Source organism: Cervus canadensis, chromosome 24, assembly GCF_019320065.1.
Source record: "Cervus canadensis isolate Bull #8, Minnesota chromosome 24, ASM1932006v1, whole genome shotgun sequence".
In the NCBI taxonomy this organism is placed as follows: domain Eukaryota; kingdom Metazoa; phylum Chordata; class Mammalia; order Artiodactyla; family Cervidae; genus Cervus; species Cervus canadensis.
In genome coordinates, this window is record NC_057409.1 from 42799478 (window position 1) to 42823376 (window position 23899).

At 37.5% G+C, this 23899-nt stretch overlaps 1 protein-coding gene across 1 annotated transcript in view; it reads left to right on the top strand.

The window, feature by feature from the left end:
• WDR12 (WD repeat domain 12) overlaps positions 1–23570 on the top strand; it is a 28369-nt gene extending 4799 nt beyond the window's left edge. Inside the window, exons 3-13 of the mRNA XM_043444677.1 lie at positions 2649–2743; positions 3611–3717; positions 4653–4768; positions 5495–5649; positions 6812–6857; positions 9082–9167; positions 16370–16510; positions 16666–16771; positions 16943–17075; positions 17828–17900; positions 18707–23570. Of these exons, the coding sequence (XP_043300612.1) occupies positions 2649–2743; positions 3611–3717; positions 4653–4768; positions 5495–5649; positions 6812–6857; positions 9082–9167; positions 16370–16510; positions 16666–16771; positions 16943–17075; positions 17828–17900; positions 18707–18784 (1136 nt within the window). The 3' untranslated portion in view covers positions 18785–23570. The remainder of the gene's footprint in view (positions 1–2648; positions 2744–3610; positions 3718–4652; positions 4769–5494; positions 5650–6811; positions 6858–9081; positions 9168–16369; positions 16511–16665; positions 16772–16942; positions 17076–17827; positions 17901–18706) is intronic.
• Positions 23571–23899: the final 329 nt, after the last annotated feature.

Below are 23899 nucleotides of genomic sequence, written 5' to 3' on the forward strand. Positions count from 1 at the left end.
ATACTTTGAAAAATGCTTTCAAATAAGTTTTAGGGAAAAAAATCAGTTTAATCTGCTTTAAGGCAATATGGAGAGAAGATGGTTGAGATTTAGAAATAAAGATTTTTAGGGTAAAAGTTCTTGATAGATATTCGTATAACATTTCCTATCGTTTTCATCATGATACAATATAGAGATTCTGATGCATAGTTTTCTACATTTCAAAGATGTTGTATATCCTACTTGCTGAAAAACTCTTTCGAACTAGGATAAGGATTATTTTCTTGCAACAGATGCTTTGCAATCCTAGTACATGGTTCTTTGTTGTTACCCAAGTAAAAGCTGGACACAACTGAGCACGCAAGCAGATATTTGCATAGTTTTCTAAATTGTAGATGAACATTCATATATCTTTTTGTATAAATCGAATAACTGAGTAATTGCTTTTTGAGTTAAAGATGCAAATAATTCAGATTTTTTTAAAAACTTTATTTTGTAGTGGGGTATAGCCAATTAACAACTTTGTGATAGTTTTAGGGGAACCGCAAAGAGACTCAGCTGCACATATACATGTGTCCATTCTCCCACAAACTCCCCTCCCATCCAGACTGCCTGGTAACATTGAGCAGAGTTCCATGTGCTATATAGTATTTCCTTGTTGGCTATCCATTTTAAACAGAGCAGTGTGTACCCGTCCATGCCAAAGTCCCTAACTGTCCCTTCCCCCCGTTAAGCATAAGTTTGTTCTCTAATTCTGTGATGCAGATTTTTTAGAAGTAACAAGACAGAGAGACGGAATTCTTTAAAAAAGAGTATAGCTAATAAATCAGATAGAATGAAGAATTTTTAGCATTTCATAACTCCAAATGAAGTGATGGATTTAAGAATTGATCATCAGTCTCAACTAAAGCCATTTATTAGGTCAAAGGCTAACAAAGAACATTGTGATAGATGGGAACAGACTGACATCCTCTGAACTCGGAGAAATTTAATATCGTAAAAAGAGACACAGTGAGGTAGCACGCTTCATGCATGTGTGCAAAGACGCTTCAGTCGTGTCTGACTCTTTGCGACCCTATGGATTTAGACTGCCAGACTCCTTTGTCCATGGGATTCTCCAGACAAGAATACTAGAGTGGGTTGCCATGCCCTCCTCCAAGGGATCTTCCCAACCCAGGGCTCGAACCCGTGTCTCTTATGTCTCCTGCATTGGCAGGCAGGTTCTTTACTACTTGCACCACCTGGGAAGCCCCCGCGTGCTTCCTAATGTGATACAATCGGAAACAATACTGTGTGTAAATATTTTGCCAAAAGTAAACTCAAAGTCTACTCAGGCATTTAGGTCTGCCTAATGTACAAAATCACTGCAGATGGTGACTGCAGCCATGAAATTAAAAGACGCTTACTCCTTGGAAGGAAAGTTATGACCAACCTAGATAGCATATTAAAAAGCAGAGACATTACTTTGCCAACAAAGGTCCGTCTGGTCAAGGCTATGGTTTTTCCAGTGGTCATGTATGGATGTGAGAGTTGGACTGTGAAGAAAGCTGAGTGCTGAAAAATTGATGCTTTTGAACTGTGGTGTTGGAGAAGACTCTTGAGAGTCCCTTGGACTGCAAGGAGATCCAACCAGTCTATCCTAAAGGAGATCAGTCCTGGGTGTTCATTGGAAGGACTGATGCTGAAGCTGAAACTCCAATACTTTGGCCACCTCATGCGAAGAGTTGACTTATTGGAAAAGACCCTGATGCTTGGAGGGACTGGGGGCAGGAGGAGAAGGGGACGACAGAGGATGAGATGGCTGGATGGCATCACTGACTCAATGGGCATGAGTTTGGTGATGGACAGGGAGGCCTGGCGTGCTGTGATTCATGGGGTCGCAAAGAGTTGGACACGACTGAGCGACTGAACTGAACTGAATGTACAGGTTGTATGTAGGTGGTAGAGGAACATGTTAAGGGATACCTTGGAGATATAAACAACCAAAGCCAGAATGTGAGTATTAGACCCAATTTCTTCAGTAAATAAAAGGCAGAGGAAAAAAAGGATGGAGAACTGTTAAAGATATTAATCAAATATAATGTGAGGACTTTGGATGCCAGTTCTAAAAAAATTCACTATAAAAAGATACTTAGAAAACAAGGAAATGCGAACATTGTCTGGCTTTATTATATTAAGATAAATAATTTAAAATTTTTAACACTGTGACTTTTTAAAAGTCTTTATATTTTAGAGATACATACTGAAGCATTTATAGGTGGAATTATATCATTTCTGAGTTTTGGTTTTAAATAAACCAGCAGGAGAGTAGGGGGAGGAGTATAGGTGATTGTCCATGAGTTGGCAAAAGATGCAAATGAGGATTCATTATGTTATTTCTACTTTTGTGTATTTGGGGATTTTTCATAGAATACAAAGGTTTTCTTTACTCAAAATGGTTATACTATCCACAGTAAAAATATTAATACCAACAGAGCAAAGTATTTCTGTTCTTTTAAATCACATAATATACTGGAATACGTGGTCCTGTTGTGCCATGGGGAAAGTCTAGGGAAACTTGGAGGCCACACTGGGATAACAGGTACCTGTTTGTTTTGGGGTCTCTCATTTATGTCTGCCAATACCACTTCAGGTCCTAATACTATAATTTTGTTACGTATTTTCTGTAGAGTTCCACAAACATGTGGAGTTTGATTTCCTCATCAAGGGCCAGTTTCTACGAATGCCCTTGTTCAAACACATGGAACTGGAAAACATCTCATCAGTAAGTTCAAATGTTTACCTGCTCTGTTTCACTGAAGGTATTACCAGATAATGTAGGAAAACTCCATTTAGAATCAACCTGAATCTACAGCAACCAAGAGCCTTTTGATTATTTTTTCCCAAAAATTTGAACCTCGGTTTCTGTATGTTCAATTTTTAAATCCCCTATTTTCTTCTAAGAGAAGAAAATTATTCAAAGAATGCAGATAAATGAATATGGAAAGAAAACTTCATGTTTGTGAAGTCACTAAGAAACATATCAAGCAAATATGTTTACTACTAGTAAAGGTGTATAAAATGATTGTATATATATATATAAGCTTGTGGGTTGGGTTTATGTGATTTTTAGTGATTGCCCTCTTCCTCTAATTGTCAAACTTACCTTATTATTGCTTTTATAATTTAAAATATAATTTATAATTGCTTTTATAATTAAGGGCAATTTTTGAAACTATAGTAACACATACATAAAATTTATCTTTTAACCATTTTTAAGTGTACAATTCATTAAGTACATTCCCAGTGCTATGCAACCATCACCATTGTCCATTTCCAGAATTTTTTCATCATCTTAAAGAGAAGTTCTGTATCCATTAAATTGTATGCTTTTATGATTTTATAGTTTCTTGTATTCTTTTTTTCCACCTTAAGCATAAGTTTTCCAAGATCATTAGTATTTCTTAATGTTACTCTTAGCATACTGTTAGGTCAAATAAAGTTTTTCACTTTCTGTATGGCTCCAAAATTTTTGACTTTGGAAGAGGAATTATATGAAGGAGATAAGTTAAACTGGGGCTCCTTTATTTTCATAATGTACCATTTAAAAACTGCACCACCTGCTGGATTTCTACTTTTTCTCTGTGACTAGGAAGAAGTTGTGGAACTAGAGTACGTGGAGAAGTACACTGCCCCTCAGCCAGAACAGTGCATGTTCCATGATGACTGGATCAGTGCGATAGAAGGGACAGAGGAATGGTATTGCCAGATGAATGTTCTTGTATCTATTTTATTTTTTTTCATTTATTTCTTATATCTATTTTAAATGTAATATGTGAATATTTTTCTCTGATTGCCTGTTCTTTGTGAAAGTAATTTATCTATATTATACACACACACACACACATATATCTCGTCACCATGCCAAAGACCTTTAAATTTAGTATAGTCAAGAAGAAACATACCTATTAATAGGTTTTCTTTTCTGTCTCAAGATGTCATAGTGACATTTATCTTCCAAATAGGTTGTGTCTCTTAGGGCATTTATTTGATTATGTTGCTTTTAAGACTAAGAATATAATTTGTTTCATAGAGGGGAAAAAAACCTTTTCTAGCCAAAGATCTCCTAACCTTCTACCCTGAAGATGCAGATCATGCTATTTTAGGGCTGAAAAGAGCAGATTGGAATCAGAAGGTGTGAATGGTTTAGAGCAAAACCCTACTGGGCTTACTTGTAGAAAAACACATCAAGAATGGATCATAGTAGGAGTTTGCATTCAATGAATGTCTGCCCGGAGTTATTACATAGTTATGTTTTTATTGGTTTTACTTTTTACTTTAAATGGTTCTACTGGTTTTCTATTTAATGGTTTTCACTGGTTAAACACAAAGAACTATTAGGCTTTTCAAACAATTTGCTTAGCTTCCCTGGGAGTGGTAGTATTTTACAATAATAGTAAAAATCAAATTTATGGTTTGTCGATTATGTTTTTATTTTTAGGAGGTGAGGAAAAGCCAAATGTAACATCTTCTGATTTATTCTAGTGTGTTTTGAAGTCTTAATCTTTATATTAAAGGTTAGAAAATATAGTCTGCAAGGTTTACTTTATCATTGCTTTAGAAATAAAATTGATTTCAGGGTTTGAAAAAGGTGCTTTTTATATTTCATAGGAATTTTTTTTTTCTCCTCATAGGATCTTGACTGGTTCTTACGATAAGACTTCTCGGATCTGGTCCTTGGAAGGAAAATCAATAATGACAATTGTGGGACATACAGATGTTGTAAAAGATGTGGCCTGGGTAAAAAAAGGTTAGGACTCTTTGCCTAAACTGAGAGGAATCCTAGATAGGGAATTGGAAATAAGCCATTTTCAATGCTGGGGCAGAATTGGGACAGGATAGGAAATGTCTCATGCCTTAGTTATTATGGGACTTTCAAAGGGACTTTCAAATACCCAGTGTTTAAGAAAAGACATATTTTTTTTAAATCCATGAATCAGTAGAAGTGAATCCTAAAATTATGTCTCATAATATACATTTTCAAGTTAATAGTGAGTGTGTTAAATGCGTATCTTTTTTTATAGTTTTTTTGGGGTTTTTTTTGCCTGCACCACATGGCATGCAGGATCTTAGTTCCCTGACCAGGGATCAAACCTGCACTCCCTGCAGTGGAACTGCAGGGTTTTAACACACTGGACCAGCAAGGAAGTCCCTATAGTATTTTTGAGGAATCTTCCCTTCTTACCATAAGCTAGCTTTTTTTCAAAGGTGGCTATATGAGGTCTTTTGCCTTTTTAACATCTTTCTCAACAACCACAAAAAACTTAGTTCTTTAGTTTCAGAACACTGTAAAATTTTTGTACTAAATTGTTTCTCTTTTTTTTTTTCCATTTATTTTTATTAGTTGGAGGCTAATTACTTTACAATATTGTAGTGGTTTTTGCCATACATTGACATGAATCAGCCATGGATTTACATGTATTCCCCATCCCGATCCCCCCTCCCTAAATTGTTTCTTGTGTTCTCCTTTCTGAAGACAACTTGTCTTGCCTGCTGCTGAGCGCCTCCATGGACCAGACTATTCTCCTGTGGGAGTGGCATGCAGAGAGGAACAAGGTGAAAGCCCTGCACTGCTGCCGGGGCCATGCGGGCAGCGTGGATTCCATCGCGGTGGATAGCACAGGAACCAAAGTAAGGAGTCATTATGTTGGTGCTGTGTTCAGTTAGAATTTGAGATTCTTGTGCGAGTAAGTTCTTTTCTACATAAAGTCACTGTGATCGGCCTACATAAACTGCAAAGATTTTAAGAACGCAGGTAACCAAGTAATTTCTTTGTGTAACCTTCTTAAATCAGTGATTGCCATTTGCAGTCCTTTAACTACTCATAGTGCTGTCATCAGTTGAAAATGTCTAGCTGACCACCTAAGACTTGGCATACACTGAAGCTGGCGTTAATTGAGGCTGTTTTACAATTATTGCCGATCTACTCTGTATCATGACAGAATGGTAAAAGTTAAAACAAACCATGAGAGCAACACAGTTTTTACTTAAGAGGGGTTATAAACTCTTCATCTGAAAATTCTCCAAACCACAATGTAGTATTCTAGATTTAAGACTGTTTCTTCAATAGTTCTTTGCCAATTAGCATGATAGATGACATTTCTGCATTCAAAGATTGATGTGTATTCATTTTGAGCCATAATGAAGGTTTACATGTTGTTGAGTCCAAGTTTAAGTGAATTAACTGTTCCCTGTCTCTTGGCTATAAGAGACAGAAACGCATCCTGAAATTTTTTAGCTTAAAAGATTCAAGGAGGGAGTGATGAATCACATCATGAGCAGGGTGATGATCGTTTTTGAACCAGTGGAGTAGAGGCTTACATGGGGCACACCTCCTCCTCCTGTCTCCCCATATTGACTTCATTTTCTCACCTCAAACTGGCTTTCCCTACATGGCAATAAAACCTAGCCTTCACTATTCTCAGGTTTTACACCCTGTACTGTCTGTCTCTGGGAAATGAATAACTTCAACTCTCTGGAACACAAGTTTTCCCCAAAAAGGCTCTGAAGGAGGAAAAGACTTACTGGCACAGCGTAGGTCAGTTGCCCACCCTGATCTAAGGAACCGTGACCAGGGTACAGGCCGAGTAAGAATGGTGATTCTATAAACTGCTGTGAGATTGAGGATACAGCTTCCCAGAGATTAGGAAGACCAGCAGAAAGACGATGCCATAGTAGTAAGGATTTCACGGCAAAGTAAACGTTTCAAGTTAAATAGCAGGAGAAAAAAAAGGCAAATAATATGATGGATTATATTTCATCCTGTTTTTCCCTTCATATATATTTTTTTTAGTTTTGCAGTGGCTCCTGGGATAAGATGCTAAAGATTTGGTCTACAGGTAAATGAAATATTTCTTCTACTTTCGCTTATTAGTGGTATTTTAAGAATTACAATGTAAAAAAAAGACTTTTTAGCCCATAATTTGCCATAAATATTGGACCATGGCTTTTTGGGTCACAAAGTACTATATGCATGCTGAGTCGCTTCAGTCGTGTCCGACTCTTTGCACCCTATGGACTGTAGCCCACCAGAATCCAAATGGGATTTTCCAGGCAAGAATAGTGGAGTGGGTTGTCATGCCCTCCTGCAGGGTATCTTCCTGACCCAGGGATCAAACCCAAGTCTCTTACGTCTCCTGCATTGGCAGGTGGGTTGTTTACCACTATTGCCACCTGGGAAGCCCAAAACAAAGTAACTGTAGTAGAGACAGAAATTAGTAATTTCTGTCTGTCTGCCCCACCACTCCCTTATTTATTGGGCACTGTCACTGAATCCCTGCAAGTATCAGTAACACGGTTGATGCAGTGGGACGTAACTGCCTTAGTTCTCAGAGTTCCCTTATTCAGAAACCTGGAAATAACTAACCTTCTGAGTCATATTGATACTTTAGTATTAGAGAAATTTCTTAGTTAAGGTGGCCTAGTTTCATTTTTTAAATACAATTTTACTGAACTTTCTTACTTTGAAAACATAGATTAGAAGGAACAATTAGAGGAGAAAGGGGGACTCATAGAGCAACGTTCCTTGATAATAGTAAGAAGACACTTTTAGAAGAAAAGAAGGGAAAAAACCCACATATGTTTTAAAGAATAGTAGTACAGAACTATTTATTGCATAGGTTAACAGAATACCTCTGCTAACTTTTGAGGAAATTGCTCTATTACTACTGTACAACTTCCCTCATAGCTCAGTTGGTAAAGAATCTTCCTACAATGAAGGAGACCCGGGTTCGATTCCTGGGTCAGGAAGATGCCCTGGAGAAGGAAATGGCAACATACTCCAGTATCCTTACCTGGAGAATCCCATGGACGGAGGAGCCTGGTGGGCTACAGTCCATGGGGGTCGCAAGAGTCAGACACGACTTGGAGACTAAACTGCCATCACCACCCTAAATTCAGTTCACAAAGTAAAGTCGGGGAGGGGAAGATAATCAAGAAAAGCCTAAACAGTTTTAAATAGTTATGTGTAAGATGGCAGGAAATACAAACCTATTTTAGTTGATTTTTTTCCCAAAATTCATTAAAGCAAGCAGTTTTGAGGCAGAACGTTTATGGAGGAATTTTTCCTTTTGTGAAATACTTTTTGATAGTGCTGGGTAGATGACATATATATGAATAGTTGTTACCCTTAAGATGCTTATAGTCATTTTGGGAAAAGCATATGACATTTATAAACAGTTAGAAAACACTAAACTCTATGGTTTGTTTATCTGGGTTTGCTACCTAGCCAAATGGTGGATAACAAAGTTTTTAGTTTTGGGGGGAAAAAAAAAAAAAAGCTATCTATGAAACAATTTTAACTTATTGATAGAAAAGTGAAATAGGTCTTCCCAGATGACTCAGTGGTAAAGAAGCCACCTGCCAGTGCAGGAGACACATGGGTTCGATCCCTGATCTGGGAAGATTTCACATGCTGCAGAGCAACTAAGCCCATGCATCACAACTACTAAGCCTGTGTTGTAGAGCCCAGGAGCTACACCTCATGAAGCCTGCACACCCTGGAGCCCACACACTGCAACCAGAGAGTAGCCCCTGCTCGCTGCAACTAGAGAAAAGCCCATGCAGCAATGGAGACCCAGCATAACCAAAAATAAATAAATTAATTTTTTTAAATGCAGTAAAAATAAAAGTGAAATAGTCAAGAAAAATAAAGATGGCTGGAATGTATGTCCTTTCAACGTGTTTATTTACCATGTCATTCCCTTTATAATATAAATACACTCTTGTCAAAACTCTTCTACAACTATAGTAGTAAGCAACTGTTCATAGATCTGGTAAACTGATGAAGGTCCATAATGATAATCTTTATAAGATGCCAAGCTGGTTAGGTTTTAGGATTTTAATGTACTTTATTTTTTGCTTTCTCCTTTTGGATGATTGGTAACCCATGTATTGTTTTTAGATAGGATTTTCCATTACCCAAAATAAAGAAAAATACTCATTCCTAACCAGTTGAGATACCATGAAGTATATACCCAGAAATATAAGAATCCTTTGAGATTGTTTGTAATTAATATTTACTTTAAATTTTAAACTTACCATATCTACTTCTCTATGATATAGTTCCTACAGATGAAGAAGATGAAATGGAAGAATCCACAAATCGACCAAGGAAGAAACAGAAAACGGAGCAGCTGGGACTCACGAGGGTAAGCATTTGTGAGAGCTGACGCCACTGTGCTGTATTTGGTTTCCTTTTGTCTCGGTGCTTCAACCGTAACTAGACTTTCTTTCGGTAGGTTAATAAATTTTTATGATGAAACTGCTGCATTTTGAGTCACTGACTATAATGGCATTAAGCTCGGCTTTTTACACTGTTCGTGGGGTTCTCACGGCAGGTATACAGAAGGGGTTTGCCACCCCTCCTTCAGTGGACCACATCTTGTCACAACTCTCCAGTCTGACCTGTCTGTCTCGGCTGGCCCTGCACGGCATGCCTCATGGCTTTATTCAGGGGATCAGATCTCGTAGACAGAGTGCCTGAAGAACTGTGGACAGGAGGCAGCAAACAAAATCATCCCAGAGAAAAAGAAATGTAAGAAGGCAAAGTGGTGTGCACAGCAGAGGAGAGAAGAGAAGCAAAAAAGCAAGGGAGAAAGGGGCAGTTACACCCAACTAAATGCAGAGTTGCAGAGAACAGCAGGGGCAGGAAGGCCTTTTTCAATGAACAGTGCACAGAAATAGAGGAAAACAACAGAAGGGAACAGATTAGAGATCTCGTCAAGAAAACTGGAAATATCAAAGTAGCATTTCATCCGAAGATGGGCACACTAAAGGACAGAAATGGTAAAGGCCTCATAGAAGCATAAGGGATCGAGAAGAGATGACAAGAATACACAGAAGAACGGTACAAAAAAGATCTTAATAACCCTGATAACCACAATGGTGTGGTCACTCACCTAGAGCCAGATATTCTGGAGTGTGAAGTCAACTGGGCCTTAGGAAGCACTGCTGCCAATAAAGCCAGTGCAAAGTGATGGAATTCCAGCAGAGCTATGTAAAATCCTAAAAGATGATGCTATAAAAGTGCTGCACTCAGTATGTCAGGAAGTTTGGAAAACCCAGCAGTGGCCACAGGATTGGAATAGGTCAATCCTCATCCCAATTCCCAAGAAGGGCAATACTAAAGAATATTCAAACTATTGTAAAATTGCACTCATCTCCCATGCTAGTAAGGTTATACTCAAAATCCTTCAAGCTAGGCTTCAGCAGTACATGAATTGAGAGCTTCCAGATGTTTAAGCTGGGTTTAGAAAAGGCAGAGGAACCTCAGAGATCAAATTGCCAACATTTGCTGGATCATAGAGAAAGCAAGGGAATTACAGAAAAATATCTACCTCTGTTTCATTGACTACGCTAAAGCCTCTGACAGTGTGGATCACAACAAACTGTGGGAAATTCTAAAGAGATGGGAACAGACCATCTTACCTGTCTCCTGAGAAACCTGTATGTGGGTCAAGAAATAACAGATTCTTATATGGAAAAAATGACTGGTTTGGGATTGAGAAAGGAGTACAACAAAACTTTACTGTTTATTTAACTTACATGCAGAGCATATCGTGCGAAATGCTGGACTGGATGAGTTACAAGCTGGAATCAAGATTGCTGGGAGAAAGATCAACAACCTCAGATATGTGGATGATACCTCTTTGCAGGAAGCAAAGAGGAACTAAAGAGCCTCTTGATGAGGGTGAAGGAAGAGACTGAAAAAGCTGGCTTAAAACTCAGTATTAAAAATCTGAGATCATGGCATCCAGTCCCATCAGTTCATGGCAAACAGAAGGGGAAAATGTGGAAGCGGTGACAGATTTCCTCTTCTTGAGCTCTAAAATCACTGCAGATGGTGCCTGTAGCCATGAAATTAGAAGAAGGTTGCTTCTTGGCAGGAAAGCTATGCCAAACGTAGACAGTGTGTTAAAAAGCAAAGATATCCTTTTGCCGATAAAGGTCTGTATAGTCAAGGCTATGGTCTTTCTAGTAGTCATATACAAACATGAGAGCTGGACCATAAGGAAGGTTTAAGAATTGATGCTTTCAAACTGTGGTGCTGGAGAAGACTCTTAAGAGTCGCTTGCACAACAAGGAGATCAAACCAGTCAATCTTAAATCAACCCTGAATACTCATTGGAAGTACTGATGCTGAAGCTGAAGTTCCAATACTTTGGCTACCTGATGCGAACAGCCAACTCATTGGAAAAAACCCTGATGCTAGGAAAGATTGAAGACAGGAGGAGAAGAGGGCAACAGAGAATGAGATAGCTGGATGGCATTACCGATTGAATGGATGTGAACTTGGGCAAGCTCCAGGAGATGGTGAGGGACAGGGAGACCTGCTGTGCTGTGGTCAATGGGGTTGTAAAGAGTTGGACACAACTTGGCAACTAAACAACAACAAAAAGCTAGGCTTACAGATTGGTAGGTTATTTAGCTATTTTATTTGGTCTCATGGTGAATTTTAAAGGAAGATCTTTTAATTGTTAGAGCTTGCACAAAGTTAAGAATCTCATTACCTAACTGTTTAATGATAATGTTTCACAGACATAAAAAACAAAATTATGGTTACCAAAAGGGAAAAGGTGGTGGTTGGAGGGGACAAGTTAGGAGTTTAGGATTAGTCGATACCGACTACTATATATAAACTAGGTAAACAACAAGGTCTTAACTATATAGGACAGGAAACTATATTCAGTATCTTATAATAAACTATAATGGAAAAGAATCTGAAAAAGAATATGTAACTGAATCACTTTGTTATATACCAGAAACTAACAAACATTGTAAATCAATTATACTTCAATTTAAAAAGTAGTAATATTAATGTTTCATACATCAAAGATGTAATTCTAGTACATCTCCTAAATCACTAGGAATCAAGAGTTTTGAAGTTTTGATTCTGTCATTTCACTAGTATATCCAATTAAATTACACTCAGAAAGTTCATTCATATTCTTATTTGCTCTGTTCCTTTAGAAGGATACTTACTATGATCTGACCTGAATTAATATACTTAATGAGAGGAACAATACTGAGTCCGATGTAGGAAATCATGTTTTTTTCTTTTCATTATCTCACAGCTTTAATGGATATGCAGTGAATTAGGTACACATTTGCACCTTAATTCTTATAGTCAAAAAGATAACTTATAAAGTTGTTGAAAATGAGGAATAAAGTGTGATCACAGATGATTCATCAAACTCAGGTAAACTGCAATAAACAGTAGCACTTACTGTTTTCAATTGGAAGTAGTGATTTACAATTTATACATTTAAACATAGACTGCTGAATTGCAAGTGGAATGATTGGCAACTCAGCTTCCTTATCATTTTTCTTATAGGACAAATTAAAACTATAAATGCCTTATCAATTGGATAATGTGCCAGTGGCAATTTATTGATGCATATACCTGATCAACCTTTAAAGAATATATCTTGAGTAGAAAAAGACTTCTTGAATTATCAAAATTCTTTACTCATAAGGTAGCTTTTTTTTAATCTTTATATTAATTAAAGGTTGGCATACAGATAGTGAAGTGTGCAGCTCAATGAATTTTTAATTGTGTATATCTAAAGCAAAACATCAAGAATTACCAACACCTCCTAGAAGACTAGGCTCCCTTGAAATCAGTAGGCTCCTGAAAGTGATCACTCTTCTGACTTATATCACTTAGATTAGTTTCATCTAGTTTTATACTTCATATGTAGGGGCATACCTCATTTTATTGCACTTTGCAGATAATGTGTTTTTTTAAATTGAAGCTTTGTGGCAATTATGTATCAAGCAGGTTTGTTGGTATATTTCCAACAGCATTCTTTCACTTCCTGTCTGTGTCACATTTTTATATCAATAAATCTCACAATATCTCAGACATTTTTTAAAAAATTAATGTATTTATTTTTTGGCTGCACCGAGCAGCATGTGAGATCCTAGTTCCCTGACCAGGGATCCAATCTGCAACCCCTGCATTGGAAGCGCAGCATCTTAACCACTGGTTGCTGTTCAGTTGCTCAGTCATGCCTGACTCTGCAGCCTCATGGACTGCAGCATGCCAGGCTTTCCTGTCCTCCACTGTCCTTAACCACTGGACCACCATGAGAAATCCTCAGACTTCTAAATTATTATTATATTATTATTGTGACCTGTGATCTTTTTTTATATAGAATTTTATTTATTTATTTATGGTTACCCTGGGTCTTCGTTGCTGCACTGGCTTTCCCTAGTTGTAGCGAGCAGAGGGCTACTGTTCATTGCGCCTGCGGGGGCCGCTCCTGTTGTGGAGCACAGGCTCTAGGTGACCAGGCTCAGTAGTTGCAGCACGGGCTTAGCTGCTCTGCAGCATGTGGAATCTTCCCGGACTAGGGATCAAACCCACGTCTCCTGCATTGGCAGGCAAATTCCTATGCACTGCATCGCCAGGGAAGTCCTGATCGGTGGTCTTTGACCTTACCATTGTAATTGCTTTGGGGTGCCATGAACCATGCCTCTGTAAGACAGTGAACTTAATCAGTAAACGTGTGTGTCCTGACTGCTCCACTGACAAGCCGCTCCCCCATTTCTGTCTCCCTCCTTGGGCCTCCCTATTCCTGAGATTCAACAATATTGAAATCAGGCCAGTTAAAAACCACACAGTGGACTCTAGGTGTTGAAGGGAAAGGCAGTGTCTCATGTCTCACATTTTAAATCAAAAGCTGAAAATGATTAAGCTTAGTGAAGAAGGTATGTCGAAAGCTAAGAGAGGCCAAAAAGCTCGGACTCTTGTACCAGTTAGCCAAAGTGTGAATGCAGAGAAAAAGTAGAAGCTATTAGAAGTGAAAATCAGAAATAACAGGAAAAGTTGGGTTATGAAGACCAAAATAAGACAAATTTCAAAAATAGTTATCTTCTCTCTAGATTTCTTTCTAGTATTTGACGTCTTTTAACACGAATAACACTCAATCAGTTCATTTAATGGTCATTTGTTTCATACTAATACATTAACATATGATAAGAGTTTTTCCACATTTTCTCTCAAAATTGCTTTTCTCCAGGATAATACTGGAGAAATTCAGTAGAATAATAATAATAGACCTGGGCTCAGTCCCGGGGTTGGGAAGATCCCCTGGAGAAGGGAAAGGCTACCCACTCCAGTATTCTGGCCTGGAGAATTCCATGGACTGTATAGGCCATGGGGTTGCAAAGAGTCGGACGCAACTGAGTCACTTTCCCTTCCATTCTACTGAAGTTTGTTTGCAGTTAACAGTGCCAAGGTTGACTTTTCTACCTCTTTTTAAAAAATTTACATCCTTGGTGGCTCAGCGGTAAAGAATCTGCCTGCCAATGCAAGAGACACGAGTTCAGTCCCTGGGTCAGGAAGATGCCCTGGTGAAGAAAATGGCAATGCATTTCAGTATTCTTGCCTGAGAAATCCCACAGATGGAGGAGCCTGGCGGGCTACAGTCCATGGGTTCGCAGAGTCAGATACAACTTAGCGACTGAACAACACAAGAAAATTCACTCTTTTTGGTGTATAGCTTTTGAGTTTGGGTAAATAAATGTAATATGTAACTAATACATATTCAAGATATGGAACAGTTTGCCATCCCCTAAAACTCATGTTGCCCATTTGTAGTCAACCTTTTCTATTTATATACTCTAACAACTACTATCTGATCTTCATTCCTAGAATTTTTCTAGAATATCATATAAGTAGGATCACACAGTATGTAGCCTTTTGCATCAAGGTTTTTTTTTCCCACATAATATATTTAAGGGGGAAAAACAAAGATTCATCCAAATTATTGCGTATATCATGGTTTGTGCTGGGCCTCATTGCTCAGTCATGTAAGACTCTTTGCAACCTCATGGACTGTAGCCCGCCAGGCTGCTCTGTCGATAGGGATTCTCTAGGCGAGAATACTGGAGTAGGTGGCCATGCCCTCCTCCAGGAGATCTTCCCAGCCAAGGGATCGAATCCAAGTCTCCCGCATTGCAGGCAGATTCTTTACCGTCTGAGCCACTAGGGAAGCCCCCATATCATGGTTTATTCCTTTCAAATTCTGGGTAGCATTCTATTGTATGGATATATTGTACAACAGTTGGTTTAATCATTCACCAGTTGAAGGATATTTGGGTTGTTTCTGGTTTGACAGTTATGAATGAAACTGCTAGAAACACTTGTGGGCAGTGTTTTGTATGAACCTAAGTTTTCATTTCTCTTGAAAAGTCTTCATTTATCAATTCCAATTTCATACCTAGGAACGGAATTGCTTCTTCATTTAAGTCTACCCATCATTTCACATGTCATTTCCTATCCTGGAACCTCTGATTATCTCTATGTTACCTTACGTTTGTTTTGGATCACAACAGAGGCTGTTCTGTTCCTCACTTCTCTATCAGGTTCCTTTACTACTTTCAGGAAAATTTTAGAGCTGGAAAAGAGATCTTAGGGATCACTTGGTCCAGGAGGTGGCAAATAACAGCCCAACAGGCGCTCTCGTTCTGGCCTACTGTTGTGCTATAGAGAGCTGAGGGCTTTTTACATTTTTAACAAGCTTTAAAAACAAAGAGGAATATGCAAAAGAGACTGTATGTGGCCTGGAAAGGCTAAAAAAATTTTCTTTCTGGACCTTTATCAAAAAACTTTGCTGATGTCTAATCTGGTGTAATTCCCTTAACATGTAAGGAAGTGAAATGTAAGAGAGTTAAAAAGTAGATTGACTATCCCTCATTTCAGAGCTCTTTCCCTCTTTCTTTTACATTTTCTTCATTTAATACAGACACCATACCTAGTTTGAGGGTTTTGAGAGGGACGTTAGAGATTTTGGAGTTTTAATAAATGAACCAGGAGGTTTACATAACTCACTTATAATTTAATAAATTATTTGAAGATTGGATGCTGAAGGAATGAGGTGGTGAGAATAACTTATTGAAATTAATTAACCTGGAAGAGTCATGTAGAAGATGGCAGCACCGTTAACTCAAACCTACATCTTTCTGCCCCCAGGGCTTTTTCTCCTAGCTTCCACCTATGACATGTTTGTCAATTGGGAAAATTTAGTGTCAATATTCCTCAAAATGAAAAGTAGAGCAGATGGGGTAGCGACAGAATCTTGTGGAAAGACTACAAATTTTGGAGTAGTATTTGGGTTCAGACTCAAATCTGCCATCTTTAAGCAGCATGACCTTGGGCAAGTTATCTTTCTCAACTGAAGTGTCTCTTAGAGGATTGCCGTAAAGATGAAATAGGGCAGGGTATGGGAGCTAAGCGCCTGACAAAATAGCTGGCATACGGGTTTCAGAAGTAATAACCACTATTATTGTTTTGATTACTCTGAACTGAAAATGCTTTCCCTTTTGGGTGTCTTTTCATTTCTAGACTCCCATTGTGACCCTCTCTGGCCACAAGGAAGCAATTTCCTCAGTTCTGTGGTCAGATGCTGAAGAAATCTGCAGTGCGTCTTGGGACCACACAATTAGAGTATGGGATGCTGAGTCTGGCAGTCTAAAGTCAACTTTGGTAAGACTTATAAATTCAGTGCTTCTCTGATTGAGCTTTTTAAAAAAAAAAAATTACTCATTTTAACTGAGCTTTTAAGTGGTAAACTTCTAGGAGATGATTACTTTTAGCCTACTCTGGTTACATGTTCTTTCCTTTTTTTTTTTCCTTCCCAGACAGGAAATAAAGTGTTTAATTGTATCTCCTATTCTCCACTTTGTAAACGTTTAGCATCTGGAAGTACAGATAGGCATATCAGGCTGTGGGATCCCCGAACTAAAGGTGAGTTATGTAAATCTCCAGAGGAAAACATGTGTGAATAACATCAATTTCTCTTCTCACTAGAGCTGTGTATGAAAGATACTTTTCTACAAATTTGATTGGGCGGGGGGGTGTTCTGCCTACTTCTCTTTTCTAAAATTTAATCATCGTTATCTGTTTTGTTTTGTTCAGATGGTTCTTTGGTGTCGCTGTCCCTAACCTCACACACAGGCTGGGTCACATCAGTAAAGTGGTCTCCTACCCATGAACAGCAGCTCATTTCTGGTTCTTTAGATAACATGGTTAAGCTGTGGGATACCAGAAGGTAATTCCTGTTTATGATTAATAAAAGAAGTATATCAGTTGTTGAATACAAAGAAAATGAACACTGAAATGACTATCCAGAAGCAGAAGGGTGAAAAAAGTGTTCTTGGTCATATGCCCTGAAATGTAACATAAATGATATCAAAAAGGAAGGCCAGGATCAAAGGAATTTTCTCAATATGTTATCTTTTGCATTCTGAATGAATTTGTGATAGTTTATCTTTTGCCAAAAGAAAAAAAATACACAAGTTTATGAAGTCCATCTTTCTCACCTCATTACATAAAATAGCAGAAAAGAATCCTGAGCCTTAATATAAATATGACACAGAATTAGAAGGCAAGTGGCCTAAGTGAATGAAACTGATCAAATTAGAAATTATGTTAATAGGAAATTAAATAAAAGTATATACTTTTTATTTTTTATAAAAGTATATACTTTTTAAAGATAAAAATTTACAGATTCGTTTCTTTAGTTAGGGCTACAATAATAATATGTGCAAAGGGCCTCCAAGAGAATGTATATATAATTTATTCACATATTTCTACAAGTAGAATGGAGAGGCAGTAACCAAACCCGTAATCTGTTAATGACACAGGGAGAGATAATAAAGAAAATACTCAGAATTCTAAGATTAAGTGGTTATTGGGACAAGGATGACAAACTAAAATTTTCAGAAGAGTGTAAGTGATTATGCACATATATTTGTTTAATACTATGAAATGCATATAACATGTTAATATTTTCATCTTTAGTTGTAAGGCTCCTCTCTATGATCTGGCTGCTCATGAAGACAAAGTTCTGAGTGTAGACTGGACAGACTCAGGGGTAAGAATTTATCAGTTATTTGATAGAGAAGAGACTACATTATTAGAATAAATTTGTTGTTTGTTCACATAGTTATTAGTTTCAATGTATCTGATATTTATAATTCTGTATTCTAAGTTAATACAAAATCTCATCATTTAAAGAAGAAAAAATTATCCTTTAATATTAGGAGTAGAAAAATTTGAATATTTTGAGGCAGTTTTTTTCTCAAGGGTATTTTTAATAAAATTTTTGAGTCTGTAAACTTGCTGTTTCAGACTAATTGGGTCAAAGTATTTCCTACTTAGAAAAATATTACATAATATGGCTATATTATAAAATGTACTTAAAGAATTACAATTTAGTTATTTTATTACCTAAGAACTCTTTTGAAATATAGGTCCTAGGGCTATTTGAAAAATCTGTAATATCCACTTATCTATAAACAATTAATGTGCTGTTCTTTACAGACTTAATTTTCTTAAATAGGTAAAACTATATTACCCTTCAAACTTTTAATTTTATTACATTCCTTAGCAAATGCTTCATAGAAAGTATGAAAGCATATTATGCCTCAACCAAATTAAAATCATCGCTTTTAAAGTTTTAATATACTGTATATATATGTGTATGTGTGTGCGTGTGCTATAGTAGTGAAATTTGATGCAGTTGGCACATCTGAGTATTAACTGTCAATGCAAGTTAATTGCTCATCTGTAATTCTTTCTGTAATCAGAATATCTACTGATGGCTAAATTAGGTTTAGCTATCATATGAAATAATTGTATTTACTTCTGTATTTTTTTTCCCCCTCTCACTTTATGCAGTTACTTCTGAGTGGAGGAGCAGACAATAAATTGTATTCCTACAGATATTCGCCTACGACTTCCCATGTGGGGGCATGAAAGTGAAAGATAAATTTGACTGCAGAGATTCCTTCTGTAAATAAAATCAATAGAGAATACTCAGCTAACACCAATACAGATACAGGAAGCAGCCTTTTAGATTAAAGTTAATATACTGTTTCACCCTTGATGATAGTGTTATCACTGTCTTTTTATTTTGTATTTATTATACAACAGTTGTGTTTATTGAATATAAAACATGGCCTGCATTCTCTACCTTATGAAAACTTTTGAAATTAAACTGAGTTTTAATTTCTCTTCTAAAGGTATTGGTTTGAATTACGATTTGTTTTTGAAGTCCTATAAAAGTATGTGTTAAAAAAGTTCAGTAATTGTTCAGATTTTTATTTCTGAGGGAGAAACTTCATTTTTTAAAGTTAGCGTTTAAAAAAAGCATCTAAAAAGTAATAAATTTTAACAGAAAAATAAGAAATACAATCTGTGTTTGGTAAAAAAGTTATTCTGTAACTGTAATAATGTTCTTTGTAAGTATTCAGAACATTAAAACATGTAGATGTTGCCAGTTATTAAGAATTTGTTGAAACATTTTAAGTGAAGTACTTTGTTTCAAAGATAAGTCAGGGCAATTCCCTAGGGATCCAGTGGTTAGGACTCCATGTTTGCAATGCTGGGGGCCAGGGATCTGTCCCTGATTAGAGAACTCAGATCCCACAAGCTGCATAATGTGGCCAAAAAAATAATAAATAAAAGATTTTAAAAATACATAAAGACAAGTCAGAATCCTTTAGAAATAGCATATAGATTTCATGGTAGCCAGCAATCTCTCTCCCACACTTACACTTGTGTATAGATAAGAATTCTTCAGACAAAACCTTTCAGTAAGTTTTAGGTAAAAACATTCTAAAATTTTTGTATCATTAGCACTTATCTAAATCCATTTATTATATGCCAGATATGTAAAGTAAATGTCTTAAAATGTGGCTTTAATGGATTGGTATTTCTCAAGCAGAGCACCTCTGCCTCTAAATAACAAACAGGAAATCAGTTTGGTCTCATCATTAGACTCTAATGCCATGTATCTCATACGAGGTTTCCTATTACAGAGGCCTAGGAAACAACCAGAATAACCGGGCTGCAGCTGAGAACCAGGCTGACAGTGGATTAAACCATGTGAACAATTAGTCCTCTAGTATACAGAAGTTCAGAGGCAGTCCAGTACTGTTCAAGTGGTTTTGTGCCACACGCCTTAGGGACCTGACTCCCTCTTGACCCTATTTTTCAAAGGACGAAGATGAAGTTATATTCCTCTTCTGGACGGTTCTGAATGAACCTTAAGAACAGAGTTACAGAAAATATTTTTCTTAACTCTCCCAGTCTGTTCTGCTCACATGTAGTATGCATAACCTAGGTGGTTAAAGTAAAGGTGAAGGGCTTCCCTGCTGGCTCAGACAGCAAAGAACCTATCTGCAATGCAGGAAACCTGGCTTCAATGCCTGGGTTGGGACGCTCCCCTGGAGGAGGGAATGGCAACCCACTCCAGTATTCTTGCCTGGAGAATCCCATGGACAAAGAAACCTGATGGACTCCATGGGGCTGCCAAGAGTGGGACACTGACTGAGCGCCTAACACAGGCTCAAAGAGGCCAGTTTACTAGATGAAGGACAAAGAAGGAAGTGGCATCAAGTCCTGTTTCCAAGCCTATTCTTAACGATGGTGCCGACGCAGGATACATTCATGGTTTAGGGATTCTCCTTTGCGGGATGTAGTATCAGTGGCCAAGTCTCTTAGAGAAAGACTGATTGATCCTTACCAAACCCTTATGTAACTCAAGCGGTTAGATCTTACTCTCCAAACAGGAAGAGCATGAGAGGCCAAGAGAAAGCTAGAAGACTTAAGTCCTTTAAAACATAGTGTTTTCCTACCTCCCATTGTTTGTCTTGTCTAAAAAAGTAGAGGGTCCCTTTCGATAGTCCATTTTCCTCCATTTTAGTTACACCGGAGACAGGGACCTCCCGTGGACTTGTTTGCTCCTAAGATTTGCTTGGAGAAGTGAGTGGAGCTGCTTTTCTAGAGCTGGAATTTGGGAACCAGACAGTGCAGTGTTCAGAACCTGCAGACCAGTACAGGGTCATCTACGCTGCCTTGCCATGGTAATGCCGTTCATGAACATGTTAATCCTTATTTTTACCTCTTCAAAGTGTTAAGAAATTTCTGTTTGGCAACAAACTTCCTAATTTTAAAGTTAGGCACAAAATATACTCCAATTGCTGAAAAAGTCAGTCCAATGGCTTCCCTGATAGCTCAGATGGTAAAGTGTCTGCCTGCAATGTGGGAGATCCTGGTTCGATCCCTGGGTTGGGAAGATCCCCTGGAGAAGGAAATGGCAACCCACTCCAGTACTCTTGCCTGGAAAATTCCATGGACAGAGGAGACTTGTAAGCTACAGTCCATGGGGTCGCAAAGAGTTGGACACGACAGCGACTTCACTTCACTTCTACCATGTACCAGGGTCTCTGCTGGGGTGGAGGGAAGGGTAGAAAATGTATAAGATATGGAGACTACCTTCAAAAAGATCACATTTTCACATGGGAGATGCTCAATTAAAAACTGGTTACAACAGTATCCTAAGTGCAAAGAAAGATGTGAATCTAAGGCAGAAAGGAAGCATAGAGAAAGGAGCAGTTACCTTTGTGGGGAGGGAAGTGGCCACCAAGAAAGGCATGTAGAAGAGTGACATCTGATCGAGATTTGGACAGATAATTGGTTGGGAAAGTGAAGATGAAATTTATTTCTGGCAGGGGGAGCAGCACAGAAAGAAATGATAGCTCAGAAATATCTTGTGGCAGAAAGCATAATATTTTCATATGCTAAGAAGTTTAATTTTATTTTCCTCTTAAATAAAGCTGCCTTCCAGGTCTTATGTAAGATGATGATCTTCCTATATTGGAAACTGTGAAAATAAAACCTGACTGTGATGATTACCTAGAGATTATTAGAGTAGAAATTTTAGTTACTTAAGTTTTTATTCTATATAAAATGATACAATAGTTTTTCTATGAATAGATGACCAGTGTTTTTCATATTCTTCAAATTTAGAATGACCATTTTGGAACTGTTGTCAACAATGCATATTTTGGAATGCTTCTTAGCATTATCAGGAGGAAAGTACAAATCAAATTTCAAATTGACATAAAATACACATAATTGGACAAACAGCCCTACAAAGTGAAACTATCTGGGAACTTCTGATAATAACATTGAAATCTGTTTATAAAAATTATTTTGGTGTACTGGGTTGGCCAATGTTATAGTTTTGAAAAATCAGTTGCTTATAAGGAGAAATATTAATCTTTGTTATATACTACCAAACCTTCTGGGATTCCCTGGTAGCTCAGCTGGTAAAGAATCCGCCTGCCATGCAGGAGACCCCACTTTGATCCCTGGGTTAGGAAGATCCCCTAGAGGAGGGCATGGCAACCCACTCCAGTGTTCCTGCCAAGAGAATCCCCATGGATAGAGGAACCTGGCAAGCTACAGTCCATAGGGTCAAAAAGAGTCAGACACGACTAAGCGACTACACAAACACACCAAACCTTCTATTCTTAAAAGGGGGGGGAAATGACACTTCAACAGTATGCATGAGCAAGGGTATTCAATTAATATGTTTTATTTAAAAAGCCACTAATTAGAATCAGGTTTCATTTGACAAGTGATATCCAAACTTTGCAAATCAGAAACTGCCAGGTATAAAATCAGCAGAAATTTTGTTAAGTCACTTTAATACTGACATTTTTTGACTATTGTAGACTTCTATTAGTAACCATATTCATGTTTTATTATTATGTCACATAAGCCAAATATATCTTTAACGTAGCTTAGTAGAAAAGGGGGTTTTTGGTTTAATATAATTAGATGAAGTGTATCATCTTCCGGTGGTGTCTATAAAAACAGCAAAAAACTATCCCTCTGTAACAATCTTCTGACATGGCTACTAAAAGATTTATTTTATTTGGTTGCACTGCGGGGCTTGCAAGACCTTAGTTCTCCCACCAGGGACTGAACCCCTGCCATGGCAGTGAAAGCAGTGAGTTCAAACCACTGGAGCCCCAGGGAATTTCCTGGCAAAAAGCAAGAGATCTTTATCTTAAAGGAGAATATTTGCTACAGAGGTCAAGTTATTTGACTAGATTTCATGCAGCCAGTAAATAGCAGAATAAGAATCTGAATTTGGATTTATCTCAGAGCTCAAGCTCTTAATCATACAAATTCTGCCCATTCTTAAGTCATGCATAAGAACAATATTTTTTCATACATGTAAAGAGTAAGTGGGAAAATGTCTTCACCTAGATGAAAGAAAGGTTGTACACAAATATAAGTGGCATTTATTTGGTACCAAATTACCATGTTCAGCTTTGCATGTTTTCGCCTTTAGAATTGATCTTGATTTTAGTATACAACTTAATGTATTAGCATAATAATATGAAAATGTGTACTTTCAAGATCCATTGCTATTATTTTCACATAGGAATTGTGAAATATAAGCAAAATAGGAACTTTGAAAATTATCCTGTTATTTGTATCATTTTAATTATCATGTTATTCATGTTAAAGGAAACCTCAACTCAAACAGGTTAAATATCTAGTGTGATGGTATAAAACCAATTAGTCGCAGAACTCAGCGACATGTTTCCAAATAATAAAGACGACAGGAAAATGATCTCGGTTAGGTACAATCTGATAGAAAGTTTGCAACATGTCAATTCTATGTATAGCTATATGCCTGGGACTTAATAACACCAAATAAAGTTCAGTGATTGTTTCAGGAGGAGGAAATACCTTTTTATGTCTCTTAACAATTCACATTTTAAACAATTCATTTCAATAATCCTAATTGTAGCCTTATTTGAATCAACAAAAATGCAGTATGGGAAAGTAAGCATACTTACCTTGCCACGTGTAAGTCATTAGTAGCATGAGCATCTGGGGAGATAGTTTCTCCACACTTTGACTGACTGCCACTGACCTGCTGCTTCTGAAAAGAAAGACGAACACCTGGAAGAAATGGAGCTATTTCCATGGTATCAGGCTTCATGACATCAGGTTCAACAGGTCCCTAATCCTTAAGAATAAAACAAGAGGGCAGAATTCTTAATG